The sequence below is a fragment of the Micropterus dolomieu genome, linkage group LG11 (genome assembly GCF_021292245.1).
Source record: "Micropterus dolomieu isolate WLL.071019.BEF.003 ecotype Adirondacks linkage group LG11, ASM2129224v1, whole genome shotgun sequence".
NCBI lineage: Eukaryota > Metazoa > Chordata > Actinopteri > Centrarchiformes > Centrarchidae > Micropterus > Micropterus dolomieu.
In genome coordinates, this window is record NC_060160.1 from 13,642,191 (window position 1) to 13,653,690 (window position 11,500).

The 11,500-nt window shown below is 39.5% G+C and overlaps 1 protein-coding gene across 2 annotated transcripts in view; it reads left to right on the top strand.

Annotated features, from left to right (window-relative positions):
* Positions 1-8,597, top strand: part of rcan3 (regulator of calcineurin 3) — a 42,081-nt gene extending 33,484 nt beyond the window's left edge. For both annotated transcript variants that reach the window (XM_046061699.1, XM_046061700.1), the window contains 3 exons: positions 1,256-1,429; positions 2,733-2,904; positions 5,469-8,597. In XM_046061699.1, coding sequence (XP_045917655.1) covers positions 1,256-1,429; positions 2,733-2,904; positions 5,469-5,623 — 501 coding nt within the window. In that variant the 3' untranslated portion in view covers positions 5,624-8,597. The remainder of the gene's footprint in view (positions 1-1,255; positions 1,430-2,732; positions 2,905-5,468) is intronic.
* Positions 8,598-11,500: the final 2,903 nt, after the last annotated feature.

Here is an 11,500-nt window from a genome sequence, read left to right on the forward strand (position 1 = left end):
GCGCATGAAAAATTCAAAGGAAATAGGAAAAGAATGATCATTAGCCTGGTATTTTGTGTAAATGTCTGCATAAAACATGTTCTTGGAAAGAAGGCTTGATTTCATAGTCACATTTCCCCCTGTGCTGGGAAATGGTTTGCTAGAAGACAAAGAATAGCACTACCGACTACTCAGAAACCAGCTCTCCCAGTGGCCTTTTTCCTTTTCCTTTCGCCCTCCTACTGAGCTGCTTAATTGAGTTCACAGCTGAGGAGGCTCAACCTGGGTACCATTTAAATGATTGAGGAGAAAATATAAAAGATGTGTATATATCATGTGTGAATAGTTAAAGACAAAGTGGGGTGCGCGGTGGGGGTGGGGGGATGGGGTCTGAGAAAATAAATAAATAACAGAGTTAGGGAGAGTGAGGAAACAGGACTGTCAGTCATCAGGGAAGATTGCAGGAAAATGATTGGAAATTGGAAATCTAATTTGCCTATGAACTCAATAGCAAATTAAATGTTTACCGAGCAGTTAGAGTCACACCAGTTCTCAGACAGAGGTGTCAGTGTATAATACATAAATAGAGCAGATATGACATAGTTTGTGTTGAATATTTACACAAAATACTTTTATTTAGAATATTTGATAACCTTTTCTTATGAAATATGAAGGTTTGTATATAAAATGAAAATGTTAAATAGAACATGATATTGACTGAGCTGCTACAGGGGACATTTTACCAGAAAGCAACCACTCAGTCAGTTGGTTAATCAATTTGGCATTCAACAGAAGATTAAGATTATTATCAAGTAATTGCTTACGTAATTTTGTCAAGCAAAAATGCAGAAGATTTGCTGGTTCTAGCTTGTCAAATGTGGGGAGTTTTGTTACTTTCCTCTGTTTTATATTTGTGTCAATTGAGCATCTTTGGGTTTTGGACTTCACCATGGGCTCTGGGAAATTGCAACATTGTTGACATTTTTTGCCATTTTCTAAAGAGAAATGAATAAAGAATTTATTAATACACAGTTTAGTCGATAATTAATATTACTTGGTTGCAGCCCTATTTGTAACCTATGCCTACTTGCTGTTGATATCCTGTCACATTATTACTCAAATGTGTTTTATCCAGAACAGATAGTGGGGATTACCTCCCACAGTCTCTTCAATATATCCTCACAAATGACAAGACACTAAACAACATGTCATTAAACATAAATATCTTTTAATCTCTTATCGCATTTGTACTCTTTTCTTGTTTTATCCTCTACAGGAGAGGTTTGAGGCGTTGTTTAGGATCTATGATGAACAAACGAATTTCCAGATGTTCAAAAGCTTCCGGAGAGTCCGGATCAACTTCAGTACCCCAGAAGCTGCTGCCCGCGCTCGCATCGAGCTGCACGAGACAGAGTTCAACGGCCAGAAGCTCAAACTCTACTTTGCCCAAGTGAGTGTCAGTAAAGGGCTCTGGGAAAGGGCAGGCAGGGGGCCTGGGACCTGGACCATCTAAGGAAGAGCAGTGCTTATTTTCATAGAGAGTTATGCTATAGAGCATGGGGTGGTGGTAATGCAGTGTATAAGACAAATGCCTTTTCCCCACTGTGACACAAACAGTGATTGTAAGTCACTTTGGATAAAAAAGTGTCACCTAAATGAATAAATGTAATGCATCATTCACTGTGACATCCACACACACAACAAGGACAAAAAAACCTCTCCTTTCATTTCCTCCTTTCTTTTATAGATATTTTTTTTGGCTCTCTTCTCTCAGCCGTACATACATTCTCAACCCACCAAGCCTCTTTTCAAACCTTCAATCATATGATTGAACACATGAATTCTTGATTTCTCTTTCATCGTAGCTGCATGTATGTGCAGGTATGTGTGGTGCCTTTGGGGGAGAAAGTGAAATAAAAATAAAGTGAAGTCTCTTTCTAGTACAAACACAAAATAATAAGAGCAATGATAACATATAACCATTGTTTCAGCATTTAAATGACTGGATTTTAATGTATAGCAAGTCCAGACAACCTATTTAAATGTAGCCATTGAAGGTATGTTAAAACAACAGCCATATGTAAGATAGATGTTTTTATGTCATTTGGCCTGCAAATCATCTAATTCCTGCTTCCTAGGAAACCATAAGTCTACTTAAAATTGTTGCCCATTTTATCACAAATATATCACCAGCCATGACCCCTGCTGCACCTCTCAGTACTTTGATGTAAGAGGATTAAGGATTTTACTGCTCAGACAGATGCCACATGTAGGTATTGTAATTATGGCAATTGGCAGCTATCAAAACACCAAAATCCCTTCATGGGAAGGAGCCTTAAATTTGAGACTAATAGACTAAAGCTGTGTGAAAAACTAATATGCTATTTTTTGCTTTTAGGTATCCTAGTTACATATCCTTAAAAAGTACAGGAACAACTATCCCAATTTTACCCGATTGTCGAGGTTTGCGCAATTGTTTCAAAGTTAAAAAAAAAAGTAAATACATGTCTACTGCCTTTAAATAGAGTCCGGATCTTGTCACTTTCCACAGGCAGTATGGCATGAAGCTAATTGCAGCTATGTCCTCTATCCAGTGTATTGAACCAGTGAACCACGAGACAGGTGTACATGTTAGAAATGGATACATGAAATATTCTTCCAGAGGAATTCAACAGCTTCACCCACTTCACATCACTCTGATCTCCTCTTTGGAGCATTACAGGTTTTATCAGTTGTCATCTCCTCTCCGATAGGTCCAGAACGGTGACGAGAACGTTGACAAATCGTACCTGGCCCCTCCCCAGCCCGTCAAACAGTTTCTGATCTCGCCGCCTGCCTCGCCTCCTGTGGGCTGGAGCCAGAGCGAAGACGCTACGCCCGTCATCAACTACGACCTGCTGTGTGCAGTAGCCAAGCTAGGACCTGGTCAGTAACTACGTTGAACAAGCTTGTGCAGTATACTTCCACACATATACACAGACATTCACACAAACAACACACAGGAAACTGTGTATAATGTGAGTCAGTCATCTGTGAACAGTCTCCTCGAAATAAACAGGAAGTAATTTCACGCTCCTCAGCAGGGTGTTATAGAAAGGTTATTAGATGTGTCTAGCAACCAATTTGGACAAAGGAATTGGAGTGGACTTTGAATCATCAATGTTTTATTCTTGACTTGACAGTAAGGTCTGGGAGGCAGTATTAATTTACATAAAAAATAGTCATTATGAATTGAGTAGCATTTGTATGTTTGTACTTAGAATTTCCTGCTCCAGTGGTAGTTTGCATGTCTTGGTCAAGCAGCAACACCACAAAAATTTAAAACCAGCTTGAAGCCTGTATATTAAATCCACATTGCATCTGTCAATGTCAAGGGTGATTAACCCCCGTGCTCCATTCTGACTTCTCTAAGGAGCATTAGTGCCCCTATTTGTGTGTAGTACCTGTGATGATACTCAGTTTTAAGAGTTTGGATGGTCAATGATGGAAGTCTTCTTATAGCCTTTCCAAACCAAAAATACATCAAACGGTGTCAATCCACTCTAACACAAGCTACAATTTGTTAGTTAACATATCTTGCTAAAAAGCTTACTACCTTCAATATAGGAAACCAACATTATGTCCAACGACAAGGAGAACATTATTAACTAACTAGATTAGTTTGTGGGTTTACACTATCAGAGGTTAGGGTACCATTAGTGGCTCTGTCCTTTATTCAATTTAGGGATGTTTTGCCTTGTCAAAAAGATTTGAGATTGCAGCAACTTTTATAAAATGTCACCTAACACACGAAAAGGTGTGTCAGGTCCACAATGTCGCTCTGTGTTTGCATATGTGGGTATGCTCATGTGGATAATGTGGAAAACATTAGCCTGCTTATTAGTCTGTGTTCACGTGAACACTACTATCTTTTTCTCTATCTCTATCTCTTTAAAAAAAATTTTTTTTATCATAAACCAAATCATCATTAAACTCTCCACGTACCCACACACCCAGACACACACAGTCCAGACCAGAAGATCACTCTTGAAACATTCGGCTGTTACCATAGCAACATGAGGAATCAGGAAATGGCTTTGTTCCTGGCCTCACATCCTGGCATCTGAAATCAGATTAGCGTTGGGCTACAGCACAGCGCGCTGACTCCCTCTGTCAACTCTCTGCGGTAACAGCAGGACTCTATTCACTGTCTGTCTTTCTGTTTGGCACCACAGCAAAACCCTACCAGACCAATTTCCTCCTGTCTGCCAGCTGTCTGATCTCATGTCCGTGGCAACTGTGATACAATCTAGCAAGTGTGTGTTTTCAATCTGAGTCTGCCGAGTTTGGCACCTGGACAAATGGCAGGACTATTTCAAGGAAAGTCTTTTTGTTTTCTCTTGAAGCCATGTCCGTCCACCTGAGTCCTGCTATTCAGTGCAATGGACTAACAGTAGATTATTTTGTGTTGTAAAAATATCCTCAATGTTTAATAAATAGTAACACTAAATACATGATTAACTACTTGTGCAAATTATTTCAACCAGAACCACTGAAGCCTCTCACTCTACTCCTTCACAAGCAAAAATCATTCAATATTTCCTGCATTCAATATTAAATTGAAGTTAGTGATGCTATATATATACATTAGACAAAGCACAAATTATGCATAATCTCAGATGATTATGTATACATTATGTCAAACAATTATTATAACTGATATTACTGAATTTAAATGTTTTATCTATACTCTTTGGTTGTTAAATATGTAACTGATCACTATTATATAAGCTTTTTCAAAGTCTTAATCTATAAAGTAAACATTGACAATTATCTGTCAAGTAGATGTAGTGGAGCAAGTACAATAATTCCCTCTGAACACTAGTGGATTGAAGGTTTAAGTAGCATCAAATCTAAAGTAAAGTGCCTTAAAATTGCACTTAAAGGATAAGGCTTTTATGTTCTGTATTTTTCTGGTTATCAACAAATTCCATAAAAACACCAAACACCAACAATGTGGTAATCTGTCTCTAAATACTTTCTCAGCCCTAAACTCAGTTTCCTACTGAAGGCTAAAATCTTAAAAGACGGCAAATGTTCAGTTTAATTTTTTATTAAATAAACAAATTCAAACAATATTCAGACAAGAGTAAATGTTGGGGACTGTTTTCAACTGTGTATTAATAAGCATTTGGTGCTCCAGTGAGTACTTCGCCAAAATAAAATCAAAATAAACTACAGTGCCTTTGTTTTTGGACAACAATTTTATATCAAGGGATCTTTTCATGGGATTTGTTGACAGTAAGATGAATAAGACAATGAGAATATTGCCAGTCGTATTATTTAAGTACAGTAGTTGAATAAATGTAGCACCACTTGCACCACAACCTCTTAGATATTTAGTGTCAGATACAGGTATTAAATGTAGATTTTTTAAATAACTCCTGCTCTTCCTCCGACCCTTCCACTTCCTCTTTCCATCCCTACTCCCTCCTTTCCCTCCCCTCCAGGTGAAAAGTATGAGCTACATGCGGGGACAGAGTCCACCCCCAGCGTGGTCGTCCACGTGTGCGAGAGCGAGACGGAGGAGGACGAGGCGGTGCGGCCAAAGCAGCAGATTGTCCAGACCAGACGCCCAGACGGACCCCCCAAAGTCTTCAACTAGAGAGGCCTCCCCCCAACACCGGCGCGGCCCCCAACCGCCCCTTAAACCCGTAACACACCTGCCCTCTCTCTCTCGTCTCTGCACTCACAGAGAGCGTTGATGCCCCTCATTTCAGTTCAACTACAAGCAAAAACAAACCAACAAACATTGCTCGAAGACGGTGTTTGTGGGGAGCGTGGCGATGGAATGAGGCGGCTTGAAGGGGATGGATGAGAATCACACACACACTCATCACATTCTGCGGACAGCGTGGGGAGCAGCGGGCATGCTTGCCTCCACCCCACCAACCCCACTCGTTTTCAGCAAGAGGGGTCGAAATACCTGTCCCAATGCAGGCACCTGTCACTTATCACACACACTCAGCTCTCATTGCTAGTCCTGCTCAATAGCTTGCTAGTTAGGTAGCTTGTTAGCTTGTACCTCTCCTTTTGTCTCACAGTTTGCGTGTACAATAATCTTCGGTTGAGGTACAGGCGAGACCTCTAAACAAAGACTTTTTTTCTTCTTTCATTTTTTTTTACAATAAATTGTGTTTTCAGGTTATATATATATGTCTATTTTTTCTTTTTTTTCATCCATTTTCATATCTGCTGCATATTTGTCGCTTCAGCTTGCATCAAGATTGAGTGTGTGATGTTTCCGCTCTTGTCTGCATGTATATACTGTATTACAAAAAAAATGTACGTACAGAAACACAAATACTTACAAGATATATTTAAAAAAAGGAACCTATTTAACATCACACACAGCACGAAGCGCCATATGTGACTAACAACGTTGTGGTGGTTGTTTGACTTTTTCGCTCGTTTTGCGCTTTTAGTCTTTTTTGTTTGGAGAGGTGTTGTTTTTTGCTGAACTACTAGATGTGTATTCTTACTATGTATTTGATACCCCCAACACTTTTGCATGCTTAGTTACTTCTGTAGATGAGGAGCTGAAGTGTTTTTTATTGTTGTTTGTGATGACAGGAAAATAGTGTGACTAGAGCTTTTGACGCAGGTGCGAGTTTAAAGTGACGTCTTGGGGGCAAGATTCACAGTTGAGTCTTCAACTTGTTGGCAAATTTGCATTTGTCGCTTTCGTTGGGATTTGATGGATCAGAGACAGTTCATCCCCCTCATTTCCTTAAAGGGGTTTGGGATGCTGATTTTATTTTTCTGATGCTGTTTGATGTAATTCACATCTTTAATGTCTTGGTTATGTTGTTTGATCAAACCCACTTTCTATGTGTCAGGTTTTCTTCTGAAACCAACTACTGCTTGTTTTGCACTGAGTATCTCTTGAGATCTCCAAGCAAGTGCGGGGCTCTCGACCGTCCCCTGCTGCGCACCAGAATACTGCGCTGCTTCTCGCTGTAAATAGCTGAGCAGTAGATTTGCAGAAATAGTCCTTTTAGATTTTGTAGTTTACCTGAAAGCATTTTGCTGAGAAAAGGGAAAATTAGGTAATCTCATGAGGTTTCAACCAAAGCATTCACTCACCTCATAATGTCATGACAACTTGAGAATTTTCTTACTCAAGAGACACTGGTGTATATTGTTAAAGTGAGCAGAAAGAAATAATCCCCAACACAACTGCAGTACATTTTATTGCATTATTTTTTATTTTATATTAGCACATATACTATTTTTTTTTTCAGTATCTAATTCAGTGGAAACTACATCTCCACTGAATAGCATGAACTCTTTACTTAAATACTTTTCCTTTGCTTTGATTAATTCTCCCCACATCTCAAATGATATCAGTGTTTCACCTACTCCTTGAATGAAATATTTCAGTGCTTTAGAAGCAACATGAGCAAAGCTTCCTTACAGGGGTTTTTGGGTGTCAGCGGTGAGTCTAAATCTTATTTGTCATTAGGCAGCAGCATGAAATCTGAAAATGCATTTTTGCTATATAACAATAATTGTAAGCAAAAGACAAGTAAGTCTGCATGTGAGCACTTTATTGTCAGTGTTTTGTTTGTTTCACATAAAATACTCTTTCTTGAGACAAAGTAGGAAGCACATTGCATTTCTTCTCTGTTTCTTTCTTGTGTTTTTTTTCTTCTTTTATCTCAAGCTGAACACCTGGTTAGCCTTTTCACCAGCATATTGCAGTGAGTGAAACACTCCACTTCCTTTTTGCTAGAGTGAACCTCGGAGAATTTCAGGCCTTTTGGATCTATGGGAGTGTACTACTGTAAAGATGTAAGACAGTGCTGCACCATTGTAGGTTTCAAATGCGGCAGGATGACACTGCAAAACAAATTCAATGTCTTTGTTTTCGTGTTTGTCCACAAGAAACATTCATCTTACCTTCTGAGAAAGTTAAGCAGCTCTTTGAAATGCACCATGTTGGCAGAGTGCAGTTTTATTGGCACTTAAGTAAAACTGTCTCGGTTATCTACGCAGACAGCAGATTGGTGGAACTACTGAGGTGGATTGTGATAAAGGGAAAGGAGCCAGCAGCAGGAGGAAGACACTCGTGAAGATTTTTTTACTCTCTGTGGTCATGGTGTTTAAAACTGAGTGCATTTTGGTCACAGTTGAAATGAAAATGTATATTTATGTACATATGCCAAGTGTTTTTTTTTTGTTGCTGAGGCCAGTCCCAGTGTGCAGTTTGTTACAGCTTCTCTTGGCAATGTTATAATGGAAAAAAAAATTAAAATTGTGTAACAATAAGTCCTCAAGATGCTCGATCAAAACCAACTGTCAGTGTGTTGTGTTCAACATGGACTCTGTTTGAATGTTTCTTTTTTTTCTGGGGAACGTCTACTAAAAAGGTCAATATTAATGTTTGTCACTGTTGTACTGTTTCTGTTGAAATATGAATATTGTGTCTTGTATTGTAGGAATCCAGAAAACAAAGTAGCAAAACAAGCAATAATTTACAGTTCTATAATACCGGTATGTGTATTTTCATGTTCTGTACTTATTTCTCAGAGATGGTCTCTGTCTCTTACAGTATCCGCTTCTATTTGTGTAGTATAATAGCCATTTGTTTCACATAGAGAAATACATAAAGACTTATTCTTAAAAGCCACGTTTAGTGTTGTTTATTTTAGGAGCTACACACTTGGGATGCAAACACAGGAACAGAAACTCAAGCAAGATTTGCAATGTAGGCTATAAACGTAGCACCTGCTAGATTGTTTACACATTACGTTCAGATTGCATTACATATTCATCTGAAGATAACTCACTTTTAGCACTAGCTTGTCTTGTCCTTGGCAGTGGCAGTGGCAGCAGCGTACCAGATGGTGATGGAGGAGGTGAGGATGGACTCACTTAGACAAACACCATCATTGTCTTTGGCAGGTTGAACTTCTTAGGCTGCCACAGGAAGTTCTTTGCTGGGCTTTCTTGGGGAGGGAGCTGACCTTGAGCTTCCACTTGAGGTTCTGGGTGAAGATGGTACCTAGGAAGTGGATTAGGGCTTTATTTCCAGAATGTTGTTGTTATTCTGAATCAATCAATTACAATCATCTTGGTTTTTAGCCACTTGTTTAGTTTATGTTTGTGCTAATAACCTAAAGTTAGCATGCTAACGCAATGGTGAACATGGTAAACATTATACCTGCTAAACATCAGCATGTTAGCATTGTCACTGCAAGCATGTTAGTATGTTGACATTAGCATTTAGCTCAAAGCACCTTCTACAGCCTTACAGAGCTACTAGCATGGCTGTAGACTCTTACTCTGTTTCAGATAGACAGATGCTTAGCTCCATGAATGTAATGATAATATGTTAGGGAAACAAAGTGGGGCTATACATCAGACACACACAGACACATGAAATAGTGTCCCAATGTTTTTATCATCTATTCATCTCTCCTAAATTCCCCACTGCTTTGCTGTTTTCTTTTCAAAAGATTTCACAATACAGGACAGCAGTGACTCAAAATGTCTGAAGTCTCATTCATTTGGTATTGACTTGACTATAAAATACAAAATCCTACATAATAATACATGAAAGCCTTTATGACCTTAGTGACATGTATTTAAATCATTCTTTATGATGCTAGAATGTGGTACACTGTCAACCCTGACCTGACAAAAACATGTTTTGCAAGAACAGGTTCACTCACAAAGGATAAAAAGGCTACATAAATAAAATCATGCTTACTATTTAAAGGAGATTTGTGCTTCCTGACCTGTACAAAACACTACATATTTAACATTAAGAAGCACATATACAAGGATCCAAGGTCATAAAGGTCACCTGTGTCTTAGCTGACGTACTTAATACTCTAAAGGTTAACACAGTCGACAGCAGTCAGTGCTTTACAGGTAGAGAGGGTTGGGCAACAGCTGTGGGAGGCGTACTCTGTGCTGCATCATGTCTTTCCATGACACAAAAAGGCCTCTCTTCACTGTGCCGGTAGTGGGGAATTCCTCTTCACAATGACCCTTACTGTTTAACTGACGATGTGTGCGCACCAGAGGGAAACAGATCAGGTTAACGTGGCCCTTTTGGGTGTTAATGGGGCTGTTAGCTTCAGATTCTTTAAAAAGTACTCTCTAGAATTTCACAGCACAAATGTCTCAAGCAGGAAACTGAAGAGAAGTGATATATTAGCTATGAGTTGACAAGAATATACAATACAATGAGTTTTTAGTAAAGTGGCTCCTTAAAAGTACACATAGTGGACTCACCAGATACTGTATAGCCTAATGGGTTTGTTTTGACTAAATTCAAACATTTACCTCAGCTTTTACATTAGTCCTGCAATAAAGGGATAAGTAAAGTGAGTGTAAACACCTTTATCTCCCTCAAGAGTGAGTAAAGGTTGGCTGCCCCTGTAAGACCTGCTGTTTTATATTGTCAGCAAAAGTACAGATACAATATCTTTTCTGTAGGCTATTGATAATAAAAGTGGTTTGTGATTAAGAGACATAATTACATGGCAATTTAGTGTTTGTGGTTTCTAAGAAAGTATGACATTCTTAACCTCAGGTTCTTTAGCCATGCTATAGCACAATTAAGGGGATGGTGTGGTCAGTGTGTCAGTCGGTCCACTAGTGATGGGAATTCTAGCTCTTTGAAGGGAGCTGCATCTTATCGCTCTGTTCCTTTCTCAGAGCCGGCTCTTTCAGCTCCCAAATGGCTCTTCATTTAGTACCATGTCTGCAAAGTTACATTCTTATTTGTTGCAAGAAATAAATATGTATCTGCAATACATTGAAACTAGCATGATGACGTCTATGAAGATTCTCAGTCATCCAGGTCATAGTTATCCAACGAAGGTTAAAATCAAGGGCAACTGGACTTGGTTGAAGATACTGGAAGACGTTTCGTCCCTCATCCAAAGGACTTCTTCAGTTCTGACTGACTGGCAGGGAAACTCAGCTATTTAACCTCAGTGGGGTCGTTGGTCATCGATACCGCTGGTTCGTTAGTGTTCCTTGTTGCTGTGACGACAGTCATTACAGTCGTTAGGACTACCTCCCCAAAGACCGCACACCCAAACACAAGAAAAGCAATCTAGTGTATGCGGTCCAATGCAGTGAGGAATGCACAGACCTGTACATTGGGGAGACTAAACAAACACTACACAAACGCATGGCTCAACACAGAAGGGCCAACTCCTCAGGTCAAGACTCTGCAGTCTACTTACATCTGAAGGACAGAGGACACTTGTTTGAGGACCACCAGGTGCACATTTTAGACAGAGAAGATGGATGGTTTGAAAGAGGTGTCAAGGAAGCCATCTACACCAGGGTTGAGAAGCCGTCATTGAACAGGGGAGGGGGTCTACGCCACCACTTACAACGCTGTCCTTTCATCACTTCCCAGGAAACTCAACAAACGTAACCTATTGGCCTCAGGTGAAGATACCAACGATGGTCGTTCAGTCTTGGCCACAGGTAGTCCTAACGACTGTAACGACTG